General features: G+C 41.2%; 1 protein-coding gene across 1 annotated transcript in view; it reads left to right on the top strand.

The window, feature by feature from the left end:
• The first annotated feature begins 643 nt into the window (after window positions 1–643).
• MARCHF4 (membrane associated ring-CH-type finger 4) overlaps window positions 644–25,984 on the top strand; it is a 40,821-nt gene continuing 15,480 nt past the window's right edge. Inside the window, exons 1-3 of the mRNA XM_072621519.1 lie at window positions 644–673; window positions 1,114–1,269; window positions 7,285–7,477. Of these exons, the coding sequence (XP_072477620.1) occupies window positions 644–673; window positions 1,114–1,269; window positions 7,285–7,477 (379 nt within the window). The remainder of the gene's footprint in view (window positions 674–1,113; window positions 1,270–7,284; window positions 7,478–25,984) is intronic.

Genomic DNA, 25,984 nt, shown 5'->3' with positions numbered 1-25,984 from the left:
GGGGGCTGAATGGGAAAGGAGTGCAAGACTGGTGGGGAAACAGCAGCAACAAAGACAGAGAATTAGAGATGGCTATTTCCTATGTGAAAGATGGTCATACAGGAAAAGGAACATCAAAGATGAGGGGTAGAGCCTGAGGATGATCTTGCCCTTTCTCAAGTTCAGATGAGAGATTTCCAGGGGGAAGAAATGTCCCCAACTTCCCTTGCTGTCCTCTATGAGCATTCGCAAATCTGACTGCAGGGAATACCCTCATTATGCCTAACCTGATACTCTTACAGCCTTAGCCTCTGAGATTGGTATTGTCTCATTCTTTATATTTGTATCTCTGTCATGTAGCATAGTGCCTGGCACACAGTAGGTGCTTAGTAAATACTTGTTGATTGATTTCTTCTTGTTCTAAAATTAGTGGGCAAAGGCTGGTCACAGTCCTTGAAGACTCGCAGGTCCACAGATATCTGCAGTGCTGTGTAATGGTGTAACACTGCATAACCCCAGTAGGACTATCTACCAGGCTATAAGCTCAATGAGGGAAGGGTTGTTTTGTCTCAATTTTGCGTCTCACCAAACACCTAAGATAGCACTTAGAATACAGTAGGTGTTTCATTAATGTTTGTTGAATTGGATTTCATACCCCTGCCCCATGCTCCTTGGCTTCCAAGGAGGCTACCTGGTCAGCAGGATTAGCTAGGAGTCCTTCTACCTTTGTGTCTTCCGAAGCAAGAAAGCTGATGACTAGAAAGGAAAAGAACTGCCTTGCATGGCCACGATCGAGGATGGGGATCTGTTGGCTGCTTCTGCCTAGACCTGAGCACCCCATTCCTTAGAATTATCCAATCCTAGATTTAGAGCTAGAAAGAAACACAAAATCCATTTCCTTCATTTGACAGACAAAGAAACTGACGTCCAGAGCTTAAGTGACTTGCTTAATCATACACTGAACTGGGAAAAACAGGATATTTGGAGTTCAGCTAGTACAATCTACATAGGCAACTCTTGGCTCAATGCTAAATAAACAGCCAACTGTTATATAATGCTGATAGATGTTTCTTGCCTTAATTCTGGTACTCTTCGCCACTCTTTCTCACTGCGCTTCTCACTCTTTCTCTGCAGGGGGAGCTGCTGAGTCCCTGTCGCTGTGACGGGTCAGTCAAGTGTACACACCAGCCCTGCCTGATCAAGTGGATCAGCGAGAGGGGCTGTTGGAGCTGTGAATTGTGTTACTACAAGTACCATGTCATTGCCATAAGCACAAAGAATCCTCTGCAGGTAAAGGTCCAGGAAGGGGGGCCACACTTTCCTTCCCCAGATCCCAGGACCCCTTGGAGGGGTGTGGACATTCTTGGATTTGGGGAGGGAAAAAATCAACTTGGTCCCCACACTCCAAGCTGTATTTTGCTGTTTTCAATTCAAAGCCCTTTCTTCTAAGCGGGCTTTCTGCTTCTCCCTTCCCCTTTCTCTAATCTATTTTTACTTTGCAGCCAGAATGATTCTTTCCTGTGCACAAATGTTGTTGCTTCCCTGCTCAAAACTTTTCAGTGGCTCCCTACTACCTGCCAAGTAAATTTTTTAATAAGTTAATTTATTTTTAGTTTTCAACATTCACTTCCATAAGTTTTAAATTTTCTCCTCCTCCTTCCCCTTCCCTCTCCCCAAGATAGCATGCAATCTTATATAGGCTCTACATATACATTCCTAGGAAACATATTTTCGCGTTAGTCATGTTGTTGTAGAAGAATTAGAATGAATGAGATGAACCATGAGAAAGAAAACGAGAAAACAAAACAAAAAAGAAAATAGTCTGCTACGTACTCCATCGTTTGTCCTCTGGATGTGGATGGCATTTTCCATCATGAGAAAAGGAAGATTTCAGGATAGACAAATGAAAAGATGAGTCAGAAAGATGAAAACAGGAAGGAAACAGACATCAGAAGGGGGTGAAGGTTGTATATGTTTTACCAAGCAAGACCTTCTTCTTAAGACCCAGTGGAGTGAGCCTTGACCTCACTGCCCAGCTTGCCACACCCAGAACCCATTTGCCAAGCCCTGGCACATCTATGAGAACCAAATGAGTTGGCAGACCTCAAACATAAACACTCGTATATTCCCCCTACCCAAAGGCAGCCCTTGGTGAGAGGCATTCACATAAATAAAGTGATTTGCTTCTGAAAATACCACTGCACATGCATAATTAGCCAATTAAGCTGCCACATAATTAATTAGCCAGTGTATAAGTGAGGAAAGGAGCATCAGTTGGGAAGTTAGCACATTTGGTGTGTATTTCTGTCTTCTCTTCTTCTTAAAGGAAAAATGTGAGCGGCCTGTTGGGCTCTAGGGAGCTCTCAGAGTCCATTCCCAGGAGCATGGGGCCTGGAAGGTATAAATCCCAACTGTAGACACAGAACAACTGGAGCAGCAGTTTTCCAGGGCATGTTCTATTGCCTTCCTGATTCCTGGCAAAAGGATGTATTGGGGTCTAGTGAAAAATGAACTAGCTTTGTAATTAGAGGAACTGGATTCAAATCCTACTTTAGATGTGTGACCAATGGGTGAATCACTTTACCTCCTTGGCCTCAGTTTCCTTATCTAAAAAATGTAAGGCCAGAGCTGAATAGCCTATGAAGTCCCTCCCAGCTCTAAATCTTATGACCATTGTCCCCTTAATGCAGGAGTGAAGCAGGATAGTGTTGGGGCTGAACATTAGGGGATCTGAGAGAATTGGAGGGGGCAGGGTATTACAGTGAGATAGAAGAAGACCTAAAGAAAATGTGTTTAATGCATTGCATGTAGGTTATAAAATGACTAAGATACAAGACTTCAAAATTGTGTACATTGTACTCCTGTTTCCCTCCCACTCACCTCTACAAATCTTGAATTCAGTAGCAGCACTAAAGCAGTGGATTCCAGGTTCTCTGGAGACAGACCAGAAGCACAGGGCATTTTACCCAGGTCCCCTTGAACCTCAACTAGCCACATTAACTCCATCCAACTGGCTAAAACCTTGAAGAAGGGTTGGCTCACAATTCAGGATGCCCCTTACAAAACCCCAAGCAGCAATTATCTATTTTTAGACTCTGAGTCCCAGAACAAGCCTGGACTAACTTTTCCCTAAGAGACCTAAAATATCATATCTATGTACCCCATAGCCTGAGAAGTCCATTCAGTGGTTTGGCAGTGTTTTGTTTCTGAGGGACATCATATGACAGGAAGTCCTGGACTGGGAGCCAGATGACTTAGAGTTAAGTCTCAGCTTTGCCAATCTTTCAGCTGTACCACCCATGCCAGACAGATTGCTTCCATCGGTCTATTCCCTTATTTATAAATGGGTAAAGGAATCAGGAAGACCTGGGTTCCAACCTTGTATGAACCCCTCCACACCAAGCGAGGCAGCTCCTTAAATTGTGGAGGTGGAGGAGCTCATGTACATTGGTAGAGGGAGTCCCTCAGTAGGAGTTCCCTGGCATTTCAGTGAAGTACCAGGTCTGGTTTTTTTTTTTTAAAGAGAGGATTGCAAAACTTGTCCTAACCCCCATCCCTACAGGGTTATTGTAAGAAACTCTTTTGCAAACTGTAAAGTGCCATATGCACCTGAGTCATAAACCTCACTTCCATCCCTACCATGTTTTCAGCTGGGAGTTCCTAGAAAGTGGACAGCTCCTGCTTTGTTTGCGTTGATGCATGCCAAGATGGGCAATTGTCACCATCTCCAAAGTGAGAATACCAGAAGAAGGAAGGAGCCAGGCTCCCAGGGAGCCTTCTGTGGGCGGGGCACAGCTTGTGGGCCACATTGCTTACTCATGTTGGCTCCCAGCAATGAGCCAGACAGGAGCTGTCAAGGGAGACACCACTGCTCAGTTCCAGTGAGACAGTTTCTGTCTCGCAGATTGGGAGGTGGGATGGAGTGGGCCTTCCTGCAAACAGGCTACAAAGTGGGGGATGGGAAATTAGGGGTGGGGCTCCAATTCTGGTGCTGCTGGCACAGTGCTGTGGGACCCACCTGGGTCCCTTTGTTTCTCTCTGACCCACAGTCAGGTTCATGCCCTGTATAGAGAGACTACTCAGTGCCGCAAGAAGCCCAGCCACTGGAAAAGGTGTTAAATTCTACTAAGGGAAATAGGATGTGTTACAAACAGTTACAATTCAAATCAGATAATCGGTGCAAAAGAGAGATTCAGGCAAAGTGCCAGAAGGAAGGTGAGGGAGCAGGAAAGCTCAAGAGACTTCATGGAGATGGTAGGAGAGTAAAATGTCCCCTACAGAATCAACAAGTCAGAGGAGCTAGATTTTGAAGCCATCTTGTCCACACTCCCTCCCCATTCTATAGAAGGGGAAAATGAGGCCCAGAGAAGTTCAGTGATTTTCCCAAGGTCACTGAGTTAGCAAGTAGCAGAGCTGGGCCTTGGACTAAAATCTTCTCACTAAAATCAGCATTCTTTCCACTCTACCACTTTCCTAGTCTAATAATCAATCAACCAATGAACATTTATTCAGCAGTAACAACTGTTGGTGGCCCCAGAGGAGCTGGGGCCTTGCACCTTCTCCCTCTCTGTCAAGGTGACCTTCCATCTAGAGTCAATTCAGTGCTAGGAAAGCCTGGCCTCTAAAGGCAAGGGTTTGAATCCTTTTCCCACTTTGTTAGCTTCTTATGTTTTCATCCTGTTAGACCCAGGGAAGATCTGCTTAAAGCTTAGGTTTTGTTCTATGGTCTCCCCAAAAAGGGGATCAAAGAGATACTCATTGTACAATGTAATTCAGGATTGGGCTAAGTATTTATTTTCTGTATATGAAAAAAAATGCTTAGCACAAAAGGTTTTACTGGAAGAACACAGAGTTAAATAAACTAAATAAATTCTATCAGGAGGTTGAGACTTAAAATCATCTAAACAGAAGACTTTTTCTAAGACTGTAGAATCCCTTCTGTTTTATACTTTATCTCAGTTCTGAGCCATATCCTTTGAGTTGGAGTAGTTGCCCTGACACCTTCCAAATGCAACTGACCCTGACTGTGAACTCTTGTCTTCAAGCCGGTTCCCTCCCGTCTCAAGATCAGTGTTCATCTGAGATCAGACAAAGAAGCATGAAGAAGAGGCAGTCAGAGGCCCGGATTCAGCTCTAGTAGTTGAATCCCCCACCTATCCCACCCCCTAGCTCTAGCTGCCACAAAGAAATATACATCCAACGTGGAGAAAGATCAGCCCTACACCCTTCATCCAAAGACCTAGAGTTACATGATGCTACATGGATATTCTAAGGAAGTCTGAACCAGGGCTGAGGTCACTCTTTTTTTAAAGGTCCACCCTTTCTGCTCAGTGGTCCATGAGAACATGGTTTCATCACTCTCAAAGAACCTCAGTAAGAGTCATATGTGGCCAACTGGAACCAGTCAGGGGCAATGACATTCCCAAAGAACCCAATCACTGAGTGAGTGCAAGGGGTCTGCTACAAGTGAGTAAGGAAGCTCTCCATGTTACCTGTACAACCCTCAGCCACACTAAAGCTGGATAGCTTTATGTAATTTTGTCTCATTGCAGAATGTTTGAAGATGAGACATTAGGAAAAGATCCATTCTGAAAGTAAGCAGCTATCCCCCAGTTTCTTTCTGATTCCTTTTAGTTAGAGTGGAGAGAGATAACTAAGATTTCAATCATTGACAGTGTCTTGGGTTATGCCTCAGCACAAGAAAAGATACTCTCTGAATTGCCCTCCTCTCTTCTACTATGGAGGGGTCCATATTGTACCATAGTGTGTGCAACAGGCCTCTTACTATGGCGGACAGATTTAGGTGGAATCTGATGCTGAATTAACAGAGTGATGGATATAATTCATGGTTCAGGGTCCCTAGGCTCTGGGTTTGTAAGGAAAGAGTTCATTCTTAGGGACTAACCCCCAAACTCACTCTTTGGTTTATTCTACCCCTACCCAGAGTTTATTCAGGCAGAATCTGTGAATATAAACTGCGTTTGGCTTTCTATATATGTGATCAAAAGGTCTCCCAAATCCCATACAAACACAAATTAACAATAAATATATCATCTGCAGGACAACCTTCATTCTATCCCACAAAAAAGTAAAGATGTATAAAAGGATTCACAATAATAGTCCATAAAAAAATCAAACCAAGTATCCCTTTCCAGTGAATCCCAATTTTTACAGGATCCTAAAGTCCTCCCTAATCATAATGCTACCTTTGTGATTTGAATTCCCTTCCAAAAGGAAAAGAACTCAGGACTGCTAGACAACAGCACTCCAACATTCCAATGAGACTCTTTCACCTCAGAGATACATACAATTAGCCTTATGATATTACCCTGAGACTTTGGACTACCTCTGGAAAAAAATGTGCTTGATCTTACTGGAGAGGCATTCCTTGTCCCATCAAATAACAATAGTAAAGTGGGATCTTTAATGGCTTTTAGCTCTTCTACTCTTAGAATTTCTTTTAAAGAAGTATGTGTGTGCATGCATACATGCGTGCGTGAGTGTGTGTGTTTGTGCGTGTGTGTGCGTGTGTGTGTGTGAAAGAAAGGAGGGAGAGAGAGAGACAGAAAGACAGAGTGGGAGAGAGAATGGGGGGGGGGGGCAGAGCAGGGAGAGAACCATAGACAGACCAAGAAATTCCATTGATCAATCCCAAACACATAGCATCTCAAAGTTGAAGGGAATTTCAAGGGTCATGTAATCCAACCTGTACCAGATCAAAATTCTCTTCACAACATGCCTGACAAAAGATTGAATGTAGAGAAAGAAGAGGACTAAGGACATTGTCTTTGGAGTCATCCAAATTTATTGTGTGATGAGGAAGATGATGCCAAGACCAAAAGTTCTGGGTCATTCCTGGTACTCAAAACTAGCCCCCAGACCTTTGGTCTACTCCTCTTAGTCCTGTCTTGCCTTAATTTATGCAACCTCAGCCTTGGTACTAACAGGATAAATTTTGGATCCTTGGCTAAGCAAAGTAAAGATTTCTACTGGCATCCAGGCATGCCTGTCAGAGTAGCCCAGTCAAAAGCTTCTCTTTGATGGTGTCCATAATTATATTCTGTTTTACTCCCTTGAATCTTCCCTGAATGCTAGACTTTTCTACCAGCACAGATCTCCTCTAAATAATTTTTTTTATCTGTGGATATGGGGAATTACATGTACGGTGAATCAGAAACCTACAAATACAACAAAGATTGCAATAAGCCAGGAAACTCTGGTCTGGATGCCAGTGGATTTGGAAGAGGTAGGGGATGGAGAAAGCTGTCCAAGTATCTTGCTAACCTCCTGTTCTGTCCTCCCCAGTGGCAGGCCATTTCTCTGACGGTCATTGAGAAAGTCCAGATTGCAGCAGCCATCCTGGGTTCTCTCTTCCTCATTGCCAGCATCTCTTGGCTCATCTGGTCCACCTTCAGTCCCTCAGCCAAATGGCAGCGCCAGGACCTTCTCTTCCAGATCTGCTATGGGATGTATGGCTTCATGGACGTGGTGTGCATAGGTGGGTCACTGTGGTTGTCTCCCCATTGGGCAGGGGAATACATGGCTCTAAGGCCCAGAGACCAACAACTCCCTTTGAAAAGGAGAGGGAAGTCTTCTTGAGTCTGGCTTTGGAAGGTAGGCATAAACAAGAATTGAAGATCTCCACAGGGTTGGACCTGGGAAACTTGGAGGTAAGTATTACCTAAGGGAGAGGCAAACACTTACTGCCCCAGGAAGCTTGACTGTAACAGCTGACCCCGTAGCCTTCAATGAGAATTAAAGCTTACCTGAGGAATGTCAGTCTGCTCCTCTCCCTCCCAAAAATATATATAGTCACCTCTTAGAAGGAGAGCTTATGAAGTTGTCTCAAAATTCATTCACATGGTATTGACATTCACTTAATAATCTATGACAGGGTGGTCTATTGGAAATTGGAGTCAGAGGACCTGGGTTCAAGTTCTGGCTAATACCCATCAAATGTGTGACCATGAACTGATCACTTTAACATTCTCAGCCTCAGTCTCCTCATCTGGAAAAGAGGTCATTAGGATTAGATATTGTGTTCTTAGGCATTTTTGTGTAATAGAACCCTCTGATACTCCAAAACTTATAAACACCTCAGAATAATGTTTTTAAATGCATAAAGTAAAATGCACAAAATTACAAAGGAAATCAATTATAAGGAAAGAAAAAAATGTAATGTTTTTCCTGTTGAAGTCCACAAACTCCCTGAAATCCATTCATAGATCTCTTAAGATTCTATGGACCTCAGGTCCAGTTTCTGGCTGGATTACATGTTCTTCAAGGTCCTTTCCAGATTTAAATCCTTCTGTAAATGCATGAGAACGGTGTCAACCACTCAGCTTCTTCTGCATAGGTCAGTCCCTAATTCTCTCCAGATTCCTCATGAAAGCCTCTGCTTTTTCCTCCTCTGAGCTCTATTATTCCAGGTGGGGCTAGCATAGCCTTGAAATACCAGGTGAACCCCATGTACTAGCCTAGCCTTGATTGTAGCACTTAGGATCCTGGATACTATTTGGACCTGTAGACATTTTTAGTCTCTTCTGAATTTTGAGGTAGTGACTCTGATTTATTCCTTTGTCCATTTTTTATTGCTGTCTTCAGAGCTTGCCAGTTTGCAAGTCTTTTTCTGAAAGTAAGAAGCACAGTACTTCAGCAGGTCTCACACTTGGTCATCCAGCAGAGGCCATGCCAAGGACCGGATTGAGCTCCAGGTGGCAGCCTCAGTGGCTTCATGTTTCCTTGGTAGTTTTCTGCCAGGAGCAGCCACAGGAGCCTTTTGCCTACAAGATTTCTCCCTACCCCCTATTCAGTGTTAAAACTAACATTTCTTCTGAAGGAGAATTAGATTTATAGTAGACCTTTCAGTGTCGGAAAGGTCAAGGTCCATCAGTCTCAGGTGTGAGTTCACTGCAGAGAATGTTGTCAGAGATACAACTCTCTGACAGTTGTACAAGACTTGTGCCCAGTCATTGTCACTCAGCTTTTCAGTGTTCTCTGGGACCAAGATCTTAGACAGTTTGTAGCACAAAGGTACACAACTTCTCCAGGGAAGGATAAAATACAGGGGGATGGTAACACAAACACAATGAGAAAGCTGCAAAAGATTATCAAGCCTCCTGCCCCACCTCCAGATACACAACTTGACAACAAGAAGGTTTCATCAGCAATTTTTCTCTTCCTTCCTCCAATGCACACTTTTCTAACTAGAACACAGTAGGTCAATCTCTTAGACTTTCTCTCTGTCTTTGTTGGTCTGTCTCTGTTTCTATCGCTGTCTCTCTCCCTCCTCTTCTCTCTTCTCTTCTTTCTCTCCTCCCCTCTCCTCTTTCCCCCCTCTCTTTCTCTCTCTCTTTTTCTTTCCACTCTCTCTCTCTCTCTTCTCTCTTCATTCTGCTCTCTCTTGTCTCCTGTCTCCCTCTCTTCTCTCTCTGTCTCCTTTCTCCTCTCTCCCTTTCTTTCTCCTCTCTATTTTCTTTCTCTCTCCCCTCTCTCTTTTCTTTCTCTTTCTCTCTCTGTGTCTACCTGTCATTCTCTCTCATTGTATATGGGCAGCCTCAAAGTAAGAGAGAGCCTGATGTCCCTTTTGGGTTCTGGAAAGCAGTTGCTGCCTTCCTATTAAATCAACTACCTTGTCTCTCTGATTGAAGTAAAAGGAAATCACACATGTCAAAAAGAGACTTCTTTTGGTAAGAGCCCCATGAGGTCCTTTAAAGGTGCACCTGTGGACACAGAGAGGCTGTCTTCTCCAAGAGGCTACACCTTCACAGGCCAACTTTGTATCCTGGAGCTGTCAGTCTTAGAGTGATTTTCCTCTTGTTTCTATACTTTTCTCCTCTCTTTGCATATCTCTCTGTCTCTCTCCGACTCTCTATACTTGTCTGTTACTTTTATATGTTTCTCATGTTGTCTCACTATATTCCGTCTGTCTCTCACTGTCTGCCTCATCTTGTCTCTGCTATAAACACAGAGTGCCATCCATTTATGTTTCTTACGGTTCTTTCCTTTTCTTCCCCTGTTGTTAGGAAAACAATTTCTGAGGATTTAGTATCCCATTGTGCCAAATCCATCTGGTCAGGAGGGGGCCCCATTTGGCCCCGAAAAGTGAGTCACTGCTTGAAGACAGTAGCAGAGCTGCAGAGGGAAATGTGGAGGGACTCTGATTGCTTTCTAGAGTCTATTGAGTTGCCATCAGAAAGCATCAAGAACAGTTTATAGTCTCACTCCAGCAGGGAACAGGCCCAGCAGGGAACAGGCTGCTTTATCATTTTGTTGATTACCATCAAACAGACTCCAGTTACAGAATATGCCTGGGAGGAAGGGAGCAGAGCAGGATTATTGTTCCAAATTTACAGATGAGGAGACTGGGGTTCAGGAATATTGAGTTATCTGTTGAAGATAGCCCAGGAGCACAGCAAGTTCACCAGCAGAGCTGGATGGCCATTCCTGTGGTCTTTGAAGGTGTGTGGCTGCCCTCTCTGCAGAACAAATAGAGGGTTTAAAAATCAATAAGAAAGTAAAAATGGTTGAGAAATGAGAGGGGAGACAGTGGCAGGGGGTGGGGAGGAGATAGGGTAGATAGGACCTGTGTAAAGAGTCTGCCAATGGCTAACATCAATATTCAATTTCTGTCAGAGCTGACTGAGACAGAGTGGGCAATCAACTGAGATTCAACTTTGGGGAAAGATGGAAGAGTTTTATTATTCTTAGCAATGATTACACTAGCTTGCATTTATATAACATTTACAAAGTGATTTACAAATATTATTTTATTCTTGCAACAACCTTGGAAGATAGGTACTATTCTTATGCCCAGTTTATAGATGAGGAAACAGAGGTAGATGGAGGTGAAAGGACTTGCCCAGAATTTCACAGCTAGTAAGTGTCTGAGGCTGGATTGGAAATCACATCTTTCTGATACCAGGTCCAGCAACTCTATCCACTGACTCACCTATATGCCAATGGAATCCAGACGCCAGCCTAGTCCTGGCTCTGCCTTAAAGCTCACTGGTACTTAAATGGATAGTTCAATTCAATTCCTGGGCAAAAAAAATCAATAGTAGCAAGGGAGCAGGGTGTGCCACCCCCCCCCCATTTTTGTTTTTCAACAAGCCTAAGAAAGAAGTTAAACTTCTTTCTCTCTCTCCCTCTCTCTTTCTCCCTCTCTCTCTCTCTTCTCTCTCTCTCTCTCTCTCTCTCTCTTTCTCTCTCTCTCTCTCTCTTTCCTTCTCTCTCTCTCTCCCTCTCTCTTTCTCCCTCTCTCTCTCTTCTCTCTCTCTCTTCTCTCTCTCCCTCTCTCTTTCTCCTCTCTCTCTCTCTCTCTCTCTCTCTCTCTCTCTCTCTCTCTCTCTGCGTGTCTCTCCACAGTGGTAGGTGCACAGTAGGTGCTAAATAAGTGAATGTTGATGAATATCTGGGTAGTTCCCACTTGTCAAAGAAGAAATTTATTGAGTGTTTTCTACTGCTAAGTACTTTATTAGGCAGTGGGGGTGGGGAATTGAGAATTGGGAGAAAAAATAACAAGACATTATTCCTACCTTCTAGGAACTTACAGTTGTATTGATGTTAGAGCTTCTAACATCATAGAAATTATTTAGTCCAACATCTTGATTTTAGCAGTGAGGAAATTAAGCTTCAGATGTAAGTTCCATCTCCTCCATGAAGGCTTTCTCATCTCCAGATGCTGGTGTGTCTCCCCCAAAATTACCTTGTATTTATTTCAAAGATATATTCCCTACACATAGGACTGAGGAAATAGAAAACATGGAATCTTAGAGTTGAAGGGGCTTCAGTGATCTCGTCCAACTCAGACCTACATAGGAATCCCTTCTACAGCAAGGCCAAGGAGTTGTCATCTCGCTTTCACTTGAGGGTTTCTCGTGGGACAAAATTATTCACTGCATGCCCCAAGGCCCCTCACACATGTTTGCATGGTTCTAATTACTGGGAATCAAGATTAGAGAGGTGACAGTTTTGCTGCAATCTTTCCTGGCTGGACCAGGGTTATTATTTATTGAGTGCTAGCTCCAGGTTTCTATGGACTGGGTTCAATTTGGGGGAGAGTCACCCCCTTCAGTTGTTCTCTTCTTGAGTCATTTTGTCACCACTCAGAATTCCCTCTAGGAAATTGCTGAGGATGGTTCATATCTGGGTCTCCACATACGTGGGTAGAGTGAGTGATACAGAACAATGTTTATTTCATTCCACAGAAAATGCGGTCTTTTGCTTCTCCATGTTGTTACTTATTTCTTTGTTGCTTCTCCACCTGCAAGAAGTATCTATGTGCATGGTCTTTTTCTTTCTAAGAGACTTGTGATGCCTAAAAACTCCTCTTTCTCCAAGTGATCAATAAGTACTTTTAAGTACCAACTGTGTACTGATTACTATGTCTGATACAGGGGGGTACAAAAATAATAATCCTACCTTGGCAGTTCCTGCTTCCAAGGAGTTTATATTCTATTGAGAGAAAAATGTACATGTCTAAATAGATACAAAGTACACACAAAATAAACATAAGGCAAATAGAGAGCAGTTGGGGTAAGAAGCACCAACAGTGGAGGGATCTGGAAAGGCTTCATTTAAGAGTTGGAATGTGAGCTGAGTTTGGAATGGGTCGAGGGATTCTACAGCAAGAGGAAGGTGTAAGGAGGCATCAAGGAGTGTCTGTGCAAAAGCATAAGGATGGGAAATAAAACTTCATGGGAGATGGATTGCAAGAAGGCAAATCTGGTTCCAGATTGTGCAAGGGTTGAAATGCCAAACAGAGAGGTCTGCATTTGGTTGCATCTAGCACTTAACACAGTGTCTACCACATAGTAGGTGTTTCATAAATGCTTGTTGACTTCACTTGATCCTAGAGGAAGCTACTTCAGCTTCTCAAGCAAGGGCAAAACATGGTCAGATCCTGGTCCTAGGTGGGGGATAGATTGGAGAAGGGAGAGATTGAATGTAGGGAGACTTTTTGGGAGTTTGTTGCAACAGGAGAGGGGGTAAAATCAGCAATTATATATATAACTATATATATATTCATACAATACATACTATATATAATATATGCAGATAATAAATATATATATACCATATATCCAATGAATATATAACAAAAATTAGCTTTGAAAACATTTTAAATCACATATAAAATACAGCAAAGTATCTTTAAGCAGTTACAGCAGGAAAAGAGCTAGGGTCTCTTTCATTTCCATTTTTTAATTAATTTCTTTCAGTTAGCAAACATTCATTTAGTTTTCCACCCATTCCTCCATCCACCCCCACACTGAGAAGGAAAAACAAAACAAAACCCTTATAACAAATACACGTAATCAACCAGAGCAAATTCCCACATTGACCCTGTCCAAAAATATGTCTCGTTCTGCATCAGGAATCCATCAGTTCTGACAGGAGGTGGGTTGTATTCTCCATCATCAGTCCTTCAGAACAGTGAGTGGTTGGCCATTACACTGATTGGAGTTCTTAGAGTTATTGTACACATTGTTCTCTTGGTCATGTTAACTTCATTCTGTATCACTTTATGCAAATTTTCTCCAAAACCATCTCTTTTATAATTTCTTTTGGCACAAATGTCCCATTGCTTTCATATACAATGAATTGTCGGCCATTCTCCAGTTGATAGGCACTTAGCTTTTCATTGTTTGCCTCTATAAAAAGGGCTGCTGTAAATGTTTTTGTATACATGGGTCTCTTTCTTCTTTTCTTTGATCTCTTTAAGGAATAAGCCTAATAGTAGTGTCACTAGTTCAATGTACAGTTTAGTACAGTTTTAGAAATAGTTCCTTAATGCTTTCCAGAATAGTCAGACCAATTCACAGCTTCACCACCAAAACAATTTTCCCCCTGCAGTTCCTCCAACATTTGTCATATTTCCTTTTCTGTCAACTTAGCCAGTATGGTGGGTGTGAGGTAGCACTTAAGAGCTGCTTTAATTTTACACTTTTCAAATTATTATCATTGGAGCACTTTTTTCATATGCTATTGATAGCTTGGATTTCTTTCCTTGAGGACTTACTGGCCATATCCTTTGAATATTTATCAATTGGTGAATGAATCTCATTCATATAAATTTGAATCAGTCCCATATATAATACACACATATATGAAATGAGATCATTATCTGAGAAATTTGCTGCAAAGATCTTTTCCCAGTTAACTAGTTCCCTTCTACTTTTATCTACGTTGGTTTTGTTTGTGCAAAACCATTTTGATTTTATATAATAAAAACTGACCATTTTTATCTTGTATGAACCTTTCTATCCTTTGTTTGATGATGAATTCTTCCCCTCCTCCTAAATGTAAAAATTATTTTCTTCCTTGCTCCTCTAATTTGTTTTTGTGACATTTTACATCCAAGTCATATATCCATTTGGAGTTTCGTTTGATATGTGGTGTTACATGTTGGTCTAAATCTAGTTCTTGCCATACTGCTTTTCCAGTTTTCTCAACTGTATTGTTGAATAGTAAGTCCTTGGTTAGGTCTCTTTGAAAAAAGGTAGTCTGTATCAGAGAGCAGATGGTTGAGATGGTTGCTATGGAAACAATTGAATATAGATTTTCTTTTTAATTTTATTTATGTTTATACTTATAATTTTCATAGTTATTATAGTTTTATTTTTATTTTATTTTTCACCATACCCAGCTATGTTATTGTTCAGGGAGAGATTGAACCAGGACTTCTAGAAGAAAATAAAACAGGTAAAGATTTAGCTGGCAGGAAAACATATGACTAAAGAAAAAATACTCTTGAAAAAATTTGACATGGAGATATGATTATATGTTTTCTTCCCCAGGAATTTTGCACTCTAGGGTATATGTTCTTTGAATGTAATAGCAGGCAGACCTTTTCTGCTATTTAAATTGCCATTTCTCTCTGTCTGTTTCTCTCTCTTTCTGTCTCTGTTTCTCTCTCTGTCTCTTTCTCTCTCTGTGTCTCTTTCTCTCTCTTGCCTCTCTCTCTCTCTGTCTCTTCTCTCTATCTCTTCTTTCTATCTCTTCTCTCTGTCTCTTTCTTTCTCTTTCTGTGTCTCTCTTTCTCTCTCTCTCGCCTCTCTCACTCTCTCTGTCTCTCTCTTCTCTCTGTCTCTTCTTTTTGTCTCTTCTGTCTCTCTCTTTCCCTACTGCTCCAGCACATTTAGTTAAATTCTAAGTTGTGCAACCCCATTATGATTAACTTTACAAATGCATGCAAAGTAATATGAAGGAAACGTTTCAGTTAGGAGTTCATGCAAAATAAAACAATGTGGGGCAACTACATTGCAAAAAGAGAATTGGGTGTGTAGATGCTCATTTGCCCCCATGGCTTTCCTTGCTTCTTTTCCTGCTTCTCACCATTCTCTTCCTCCAGTACTGTCTCTCAAGCAGCTTGGGGAGGTAACCCTGAAAGTATTACCAACATTAAGTTTTTCCAGAATGAAATAGTTAGGACCAGAATGACTTGGGTATATTTGGAACTTTCTAGTTCTTTCAGGTCTGGAGACATTCTGGGATATTTGAAAGTTTCTAGTCTTTTCAGACTTAGAGTCTGAAGGAATCTTGGCTATTTAAGACTTTCAATCATTTACTTCCTTTCACACAAATGAAGGACTTACTTTCTTTGAAAGCTGAAGTCTCCAATTTTTACCCTTGCTTGAGTTAGAATTAATTGACCTATGTGCCCCCCCTTTTCCCAGCTCTTGGTTTCCATGTCTCCCAATCCCTCAGCATCTTCTACTGAATCTGGAGTTCTGAAGGGGAACTTTGCGTCTTCTCCCCTTGTCTTCCCAAACACTATCTTCCTGCTGGGTTGGTTCGTGCAAATTAGCCCAGGGCTGCCTCCAGACTTCACCAGAACCCAGGTGGGGGAGGGACAGAACTGGCAGCTGCTTTTAAGTCTTGTCTTTGGGTTGGGGCCACCTTGCCACAATGATAAAGATTAACCTCCCAATTCAAGACATGAAATTTTGAGGATACACAGAGAAAATGAGCAATCAAAGTAATGACAAAAAGCAATGTAACAGTGGAAAGAACTTCCAAAGAACTGGATTCGAGTCCCATTGGTGTGATACTAAAGATTACTCCATCTGTGTGACTTAGTTTTTTTATCTGTGAAATGTTTGGATTAAACTAGATGATCTCTGATGTCATTTCCAGTTCTGATTTTGTGTGCCATTGAAAAAAGTCAACTTTGATCCAGATTTTGAAGAAAGATAGAGGTCTGGGTTGGGGAGGTACGTGAAGGATGGAATTCCACTTAAAAGAATGTGCACAGGCAAAAGGATGAGATAAAGAAATAGTGTACAGAGAGGAGACAGGAGGTTTGTTATGTGGAGGAGTAATAAGAAACAAGACTGAATCCATTAGGGAAAGTGGGAGGGAGTAGAGATGAGAAGGGAGAAGGGAGTGGGGAAGCCTCGACAGAGGATTTCACATTTGATGAAATAGTTCCAGGCAGAATGGATTGAAGGGAGAAAGACGAGCAAGAGGGAAATCAGCAGGGAGGCTGCTTGGATAGTCTAGCAGTGAGGCAATGAAAACATGGACTAAATTTGACACAGAGAGGAAGGAGGCAGATTGCAGTGACAGAATAGGCATTTGTGTCTCCTAGGTAAAGATCATAGAATCATACATCTAGAGCTGGAAAGAACCTTAGAGATCACCTAGTCTAGCCCAGTCATTTTATAGATGAAAAAACTGAGGATTTAAGAGATTCAATGACTTGTACCAGGTTTGAGAATTTGTGCAACTGTCCACCAATGACTTTTCATTGTCATTATAATACTTGACTCAACTTATCGCAGAAGAAATACCTACTCACTAGAGCCAGCTCACTGGAATTAACCATTTCATTTTCACTGTGAGCATTTACACCAAAAATAAGGAAATGGTACAGATCAAGGTTGGGTTTACTGTTTTATTGATTGTCCAGACTTAAGAAGGTGATGGAGAAAATGTTAATAATGCAATTGAACTTAAAAGTGTGTTATCTGTGTATGTATGTAATTGAATCTGTGGAGGTTTTTTGGGTGGGAGGGTAAATGGTTTTGTTTTTTTTTGAAGAGTCAGGTGTTAAACATTTACTAGCACACCTCTACCTATATGTCATAGAGAACATAATGTTCTGACATTAAAAATATGTGTATTTATTCCAAATCTTATTTAAAAGTATCCCTTATTACATCCTCTACTCCACCCCTCCATTTCTCATACCCTTGGTAGCTGCCTACCTTGCCTGTTCCCAGCTCTGACTTTGATGGGAGTGTAAGCAAGGGAGAAGTCTGAAATGACTCACAGAAGAATGAGACACCCACTAAAACTACAGGGAAGAGATGAAAAAACATGACCTAGTTCAGCTACCTCATTTTATAGATGAAGAAACTGAGGCCCAGAGATGTAGAGTGATTTACATACACAGCTAGTAAATGGCAGAACTGGGGCTTGAACCCAGGTTGTATACCTCCCAGACTAGCATTATTTCCACTGGAACATTTTGGCTCTCTATGGCCCCTTCACTACTTTTGTTGACAATAATAAAAATAGACAATGGTGCCCAGATGATTTGATGACTGTGAGTGTGCCTAACATGAACCTTAATTCTTAAATCCATTTGGGTTCTTCGGAAAACTGGAGCAGAGTAGTACTTGGAACTTGTCCCCAAGTAAACAGTATTGGTCTGTGCCCTATCATTCATAGTATGAAACAATTCCTATAGGACTCTCTGGTGGATTTCTGTTCCTGTTAGGTTGAAGTGTACTTATAGGGAAGGAAAATGGGGCCAATGTTGCTCCAACTTCATAAAATCTAGTCTGGTGGAAGTCTAATATACAATTGAATTAGACCAAAATCAGGCTTTGACCACCAAGGTAGAAAGAGAATTTCTGGTGATCTTGAAACTTATATTGTCTTGGATACATCATGTGGTCTCTTCCATAGAGGTTGTCTCATTCAGCCAACCATTCTAAAGGTGAGGAAACATAGGACATCCAGGCAAGCTGAACCCATGAACTATAGTCTAAAGGATGAGTGGTGAGTTTTGGAAGGGGGGATCTAGGGTAAGTACCCAGAATTCCTGAACTTCCAGCTCTCAGGTTCTTGGTATAAGATTAGCAGTTATCACGAGCTTATCAGTCAATTAACAAGCATTTTGTTGCTGTTGAGTCATTTTTCAGTTCTGATTGACTCTTCATAATCCAATTTGGGGTTTTCTTGGCACAGATTTATGAAGAACCTATTATGTGTTCATCACTATGCAAGATAACTAGAACACATACACACAAAGACAATACATATACACACACGTGTGTATCAATGTATATAGATAGGTATGTGTATAGAAATAGATATATGCACATAATATTGCGGAAAGGGTACTAGATGCTGGGGGGTACAATGAAAGAGATATTATGGAGACAGAAATGATAATATATGAGAATTGATTGACTATGCAAGGTGAGTGAAAGAAGAGGGGATAACACTAAGGTTGTGAAACTGGTTGATTGGAAAGATGGTAGTGCCTTCATCAGAAAAAAGGCAGCAAGGGTAGGATGGGTTATTTGCTTTTTTTACCCACTTTTCTTCAAAGGAGAACCAGCAGTCTCCCCTCAACCCCAAACCCTTTGATGATTTTAGCTATCCATCCTGGACCTTCTCTAGCCTTGTAATCTCAGCGAATTCAGAATTTTCTCAACTTCTAGTGGGGTGACTTTTCAATGGAAGAGTAAAGTGACCTATCCCAATAACATGGAGAAATTAGTTGGTGCAGTGAAAAAGACTTGGATTCTCTCCCTTTAGCCCTGACACTATCCACTTCTGTGACCTTAGATCTAGAGGGCATGGAAAGTGTCTCTCTGTACTTTGGAGCCTTCTGTCAAATGATGATGATGATGATGATGATGATGATGATGATGATGATGATGATGATGATGATGATGATGATGATGATGATATAAAACACTTTACATATATTTCCTCATTTGATCTGCACAATAACTCTATGAGATTAGTGCTTGCATTATCCCCATTTAGCAGGTGAGAAAAACTGAGGTTGAGACAGGTTTAAATGACTTGCTGAGGCCATAAAGCTAATAAATGTCTGGGGACAAATTCAAACTCAGGTCTCCCTGTCTCTAGGTCTAACCTAGGTCCTGTGACATCTAGCACCCTCAAACAAGATGGTGGGACTAAATTATCTCTAAGGTCCCTTCTAGCTCAGAAATTCCATTTTCCTATGAATCTGTTATCTGTCAATATAATAACTATTAGCTACAGGGTGAGATTTGGGGAAATGGTAGCTACCTGGCCTGAATTCAAGGTGCTGCCTGGTTGAAGAAGGGGAGCAACTCTCCAGTCTGTCTACTGAGAAGTACTACTGTGTGAGTTATTTGTTCTTTATGGGGAAGGGGGCCAGGAAATAAAGACAATAGAATGTTAACCAATCTATTTTGCTTCCTTATGAGGTCTTGAAAAGCTGAAATCAATGGCTAAAATGAAAATTTAGGAAACTCTGCGGGAATTCTCTTATCCCACATATATCCATGGAATAAATTTCCTAATCCCTCAGCCCACAGATCTTCAGGATCTGGCTATATCTTTGGCATTGCAAACGAGAACAAAGATGACTCATTTCTCCCTCCCTTCCTCTCTCCATGAGAAGACATGACTTATTTCTAACATCCTCAGCATACCCTCCCCTTCTTTCTTTTCCAACAAAGCTACCCAACTGCAGGAAAAAAAAAAGTGGTGGAGCTACCCAGCAAATAAATGTGGTGTTCTCTGCTCCAGTGACTCAGGTTATTATAATCTAATGAGAGTAAATTAATTAAAGGCTTTGGGGGGAATTAAAATAACCCCCAAATAAATTGCTTACGAAAGCCAAGAGATGTCAGCCATCAGAAAGGCAGACCAGGAGGGACATGGACCTCTTCCTCTCTTCAATTTGCTTTACTATTTTCATTTCTAAGGAGTTTTAGTCTCACAACCCAAGAGCAAAGAAAGAAAATTATTTGCATCCTAAAGGTTTTAGTTAAAAAAAAAACCCAACTCCTCTGAGTATAGGGCTGTTTAATATTTTATCCAGTGACTTTGACAGAAGTGGTTCCTGCCCTTGAATTTCCTATATTCCAAGTACACTTCAGGTTTTCTTTGATTGTCTCAGAGATATTGTGAATTTTATTTTATTGTTTTGGTCCAGGTCTGTAATTTCATTGATACAGGAAACTAACTTTTCTACTATGGAAGCTGTCTCCACCAATGGCAACCTGCCAGTCCAAAATTACTGAAAGAGAGGGATTGATTGATTGGCTCATGGTCACATGATTAGTATGTATCAGTGCCAGGTCTTTCTGACTTCAAGTTTGGCCCCCTACGCATGACTTTATGCCACCTCTCACTACAAGATTTGGGATAGAAATTTCAACAGTTTAGGTTGGAACTTTCCCCAAAATTTATAATCTTTTTTCTTTCTTTTTTTAAATTAAATTTTATTTTGATGAAGATTGAAATTTATAGTTTTAGAGAGTTGTTGAGAGCAAAGAGGGTTAGGTGATTTGCCCAAGGTTAAATAGCCATATGAAGGCTTCAAGGCTATCCACTCTACCTCACTGCTTCTCATTGTGAGATTAACATAACAAAATTTCATTCACTTTAATTTTGAAAATAAACTAATAGCATACAGAATATTTTTCCTTTCCTTTTTCTTTCTTTCTTTTTTTTTTTTTTGATGGAATGGTAACTAAAGGTTTGTGGTTTCATGGCTGGGCAATATGGTTGGAGGGATGTGCTATCCAAGGCAGGGGCTATAATAATAATAATTATCACACATTCAAGGGTCAAAGAGATAACTACCTACTAAGAAGCCTTCAATATTTCCAGGATCTGTGATTTCCTCAGCGTGAGTCCTCCCTTCAGCAATGCAGATCACGATTCTTTATCCCTTAGCTGACAGTCTTTGTCAGTTACTGTGGCTGAAAATATCTGCAAACCACCTAGTGAAGGGTCTTTCCAAAGTCAGAGAAGCAGCCTTCCCCAATCCCACACTTGGGCCTTTTTGGCTTGGAAGCTCCTGCCAGGGTATGTGATTTACCTCAAGTCTTCAAGAATCCACACTCTCCTCTCAGCCACGATGAAGCACCAGAATATAGGACTTTTACAAATAATATGTATGAAACAAATGCATGACTATTACAAATGATGATAAACTCTTATCTTTGGATTGATTATCCATTTTGTGGACACTCTGAGGCAAAATTCTTTATCTCCAGATCAATATCCTCTTACTATTCAGCATGCTTACAAAATCATGTCAATTGCTCATTCATAGTTTGCTCAGGGAGTCAATGTGACTGATTTTTAAAAATGTAGCAGAACTGATCCATTCATCCTCTTCAGAGGTCACCTTGGTAGGCTAGACATGCATTCTAGTGATGCCTCCCTTGCTCAACACACCTTTAGGATGCTTGTTTGGTTATCACCTGCGGTGTCTGGGTTCCATTTTTCTGAATATCGTTGGTGCTAGCCAATCTTCATTCTTTAAGAGTAGATTACATGTTAGGACAAGTCTGAATAATTTTGGTGACCATTTTGGGGAGTGGGGGAAGAGATAAAAAACCAAAACAGTGTAATTATAAAGTAATGGAATGTCTCAAATTGGGAAGGTAAATTTGAAAGAAGATTTTCAAAAACACTTTGACTAATGGCAGCCTCATTGGAATAAGCAAGGCCATGCCTTAAGTAAGAAAACACACTGAGCAAAATTGTTTTAGGATATTTGCTTTAAAAAAAGATTTTTTATAGTCATGTATTATAGCAACAATTTTTGATATAACTCAAGCAATACTCAATTAAAAGAGTAAATTTACTGCAAAGGGGATCTATGATTTATTTCAAAGCTAAGTAGAAATTACTTTGATGTTACCTATCAACTCATTTTTTCCCCTATTATCTCCCCTCTGACAAGTTCTACTCTTCCTAGTGGTAAATATATGTGGTATCTCTGAACCAGTAGACATCAGAAAGGCATGGCCTCAAGTCATGCCTCTGCTGCTTATTAGTTGGATGACTGTGGACACGTCACTAAACCTCTGAGCCTCAGTTTTCTCATCTATAAAATGGAATAATAATAACTATAGTAACTACCTTACAAAGCTGTTGTGAGGCTCATAGGAAATAATATATTTAAAATGCTTTGAAAACATAAAAGTGCCATGTGAATGTCAGTGGTGATGATCATGAGTTCAGAGAAATGGTTGCATGAAGTAAGTTTTGTACCCCACTTCTCTGATTCTTGATAATTTGACCCACTAAATCCTCTGAGCCCTACACAACTATACACAGGCAAGTCAATGCCAAGAATTCCACTCTCCATGCAACATAGTAGGCATTAGACTCTGACCTCCTTGAGACAAAAGCTGATCTTTTGCCTATGTTAATATCTCCAGAGCCTAGCTCAATACCTGGCACATATTAGCTGCTTAATGAATATATGTTGATGGATTGACAATATCTCTCCTGAACCAAATTCTAAGACTCTCACTGGAGGACACATAGACTTGTGGTGCTAGGGAAAGACCAAGTACTTATTGCTATGGGCATAGCATTCCTCAGGAAGAGGGTTCCATCATGAGGTCTTTTCATATTATTGCTATCCAGTCACTATCTTGAGCTAAGCTGAGGAGCTGTTAGGATCATCACTGATTGAGGACAACTAAGATCCCAAGACATGTGACATGGGTGCACCTGAGAGAACAGAGGTCTTTATGAGTTCTTGTGTAAGGGATGTAGCAATTGCTGACTATATGTCTAAGACCTCAGGCAGCTTCCTGTAAAATCTAGGCTTTCTTACATATACAAGTCATCTGCAGTACATCATATGGGCAAGTTCAGGCTCACCAGCATGGAGACCCAGATTCTCTCTCTCTCTCTCTCTCTGGTTTTATATGCTCCTTATGAATGGACTCATTAGGAGACAGGCCAGTTTTTTTCCCTAGTGGGGCTATTGGGCATAGTTTTAGTGGACTCATAGCTCAACTGTTCTACCTCTCTGATCATGGTAACAATAACCATCAAGGCACTGATCTCCTTATTGCATTTGATAGACACAGGTGAATGTGGGTCGCTCCCAAATGGGTGAGATCTTGGTACAGGTGATGTGCAGTTATTCCTATTTATGGCACTACCTCACAAGAAAGCTGTGGGTAAATTACTTTCTGAATGTGAATGATTACATGTATTAGTGCTGTGAAAAAGTCCCCTGAACTTATCTTGGCTGGTTCAGAGCTACAGAAAGGTCTTAATCATTATCTTCCACTGTGGCTGCCCTCCATTTGCATGGATTTTCCAAGGATGGCAGTATTTCTCAGAATTGAAGAAGACAAGAGTGGGAAAGGAATTCATTGGCCATCCAGAGCAGCCCAAAAACAAAAGGAATCCCTGAGATGGAGCCAAGATGGCAGAGTAGACAGATGCACATAGGCTAGCTCTTACCCCACAGCCCATAAAATACCTGTAAAGAAGAACTTATAACAAATTCTAGAGCAACAGAAGCCACAGAACAACGGAGTGGAGGAGATTTCTATCCCAGAGTGACCTGAAAGACCAACGGGAAAGGTCTGTCACGCACCAGACTCAGAGGAGAGCCCAGTCCTGCCTTGGCCAAGTGGCACCGAAAGGAGCAGATCCAAGCAGGCTTCAGGGACAAAATCTCCAATGGCAGTGCAGATCCCTAAACTCACAGATGCCAAAGGTCAGTGAGAGGGTCTTTTCGGCTGACCAAGAAGGGAGTAGGGTATCCCCATAACTCGGGCCTCCTCAGGTGGCAGCAATAGAGACAGCAATGGATGGGGCTCCCAAAGCAGGCAGTAGCCCACATCCATTGTTGAAGGTCTCATCCTAAACCCCCTGAGGGAGCTGAGCCCAGTGTGGTGGCCCTGCCCCCTCCTGAGCAGCTGATCTTAATCTCACACTGAATAGCAGCCCTGCCCCTGCCTAAAGCCCATGAGGCTTTGGAGTAGCTCATCTGAATCACATCCCCCAGTGCTGGCTTAGCTGAACTGGAGGCGAGGTGGTTGTGGAGAGGAAACTTAGAAGTCAAGTAACTGGCTGGGAAAATGCCCCAAAAGGGGGAAAAACTAAGACCATAGAAGGTTACTTTCTTGGGGAACAGATGCCTCCCCCCATCCTTTCGAATGAAGAAGAATAAGGCATACTGTCAGAGGAAGGCAAGGCCTCTGCCTCCAGGGCCTCGAAAGGGAACTTAAACTGGGCTCAGGCAATAGAAGACCTTAAAAAATAAGTTAGCAGCTTACTAAAGGAGAACCAAAAAAAATGCTGAGGAAAATAACAGCTTTAAAAAGAGGATAACTCAGTTGGAAAAAGAGGTCCAAAAAGCCAATGAGGAGAAGGAGGTTTTAAAAAGCAGAATTAGCCAAATGGAGGAGAAGGTTCAAAAGCTCACTGAACAAAATAATTCATTGAAAGAGAGAATTGAGTTCAGGGAAATGAATGACTATGAGTTAAACCAAGCAGTTAGTAAACAAAAACAAAAATTTGAAAAAATAGAAGATAATGTGAAACATCTCATTGAAAAAACAACTGACTTGGACAATAGACCCAGGAGAAACAATTTAAAAATTACGGGTCTACCTGAAAGCCATAATCAAAAAAAGAGCCAAGACATTATCTTCCATGAAATTATCAAAGAAAACTGTCCCGATGTTCTAGAATCAGAGGGCAAAATAAATATTGAAAGAATCCACCAACCACCTCCTGAAAGAGACCCAAACAGAGAAACTTCTAGGAATATTGTGGCCAAAATTCAGAGTTCCCAGATCAAGGAGAAAATGCTGCAAGCAGCTAGAAAGAAACAATTTGAGTATTGTGGAAATACAATCAGGATAACACAGGATCTGGCAGCTTAACATTAAGGGATCGAAGGGCTTGGAATGGGATATTTCAGAGGTCAAAGGAACTGAGATTGAAACCAAAAATCACCTACCCAGAAAATCTGAGTATAGTACTTTAAGGGACTAAATGATCATTCAATGATATAGAGGACTTTCAATCATTCATATTGAGGAAAAGACCAGATCTGTATAGAAAATTTGACTTCCCAAGACAAGAATCAAGAGAAGCATGAAAAGGTAAACAGGAAAGAAAAATCATAAAAGACTCTAAAGCTGAACTGTTTACATTACTACATGGAAGAAAATATTTTTAACTCGAATATTTTCTCAGTATTTGGGTAATTGGAGAGATTGTACATACACACACATGCATACACACATACACATATATAGATAGAGAGTACAGGGTGTGTTGAATCAGAAGAGATGATATCCACACTCAAAAAAAGATAAAATAAAAATTAGGGGGTGAGGGAGGAAAATACCAGGATGAGAAAGGGAGAAAGTGGAACAGGGCAGGCTATAACTCATAAAAGAGATAAGAAAAATCTTGTTCAATGGAGGAGAAAAGAGAGAAGGGGAGAGGGGAAAAATGAAACCACTCTCTCCACATGTGGCTGAAGGAGGGAATAACATACTCACTAAATTTGATATGAAAATTTACATCACACCACAGGAAAATAGGAGAGGAGGCGACAAGTGAGGTGAGGAGAATGTTAGAAGGGAGGGCAAATGGGAAAAGGGAGTCACTAGAAATAAACACTTTGGAGAAGGGACAAGGTCAATTGTAGGGAAACAAAAGGGAGGGATAGAGTAGGACAGAGGGCAATATAATTAGTATTACACAACATGATTATTATGGAAGTCTTTTGCAAAATGACACATATTTAATCTGTACTGAATTGCTTGCCTTCTTAGTGGGGCTGGGGAGGGAGAGGGGGAGGGAGAGAAGTTGAAATTCAAAGTATTAGCAACGAATGTTGAGAATTTTTATTGTATATAATCGGGAAATAAGAAATATAGGGAATGTGGTATAGAAATTTATCTTGCCCTACAAGAAAAGAGAGAAGATGTGGATAAGGGAAGGGTGGGGTGTGATAGAAGGGGAGGGTACATTGAGG

Source organism: Notamacropus eugenii, chromosome 6 (genome assembly GCF_028372415.1).
Source record: "Notamacropus eugenii isolate mMacEug1 chromosome 6, mMacEug1.pri_v2, whole genome shotgun sequence".
Lineage (NCBI taxonomy): Eukaryota > Metazoa > Chordata > Mammalia > Diprotodontia > Macropodidae > Notamacropus > Notamacropus eugenii.
This window is presented reverse-complemented; position numbering and strand designations above follow the sequence as displayed.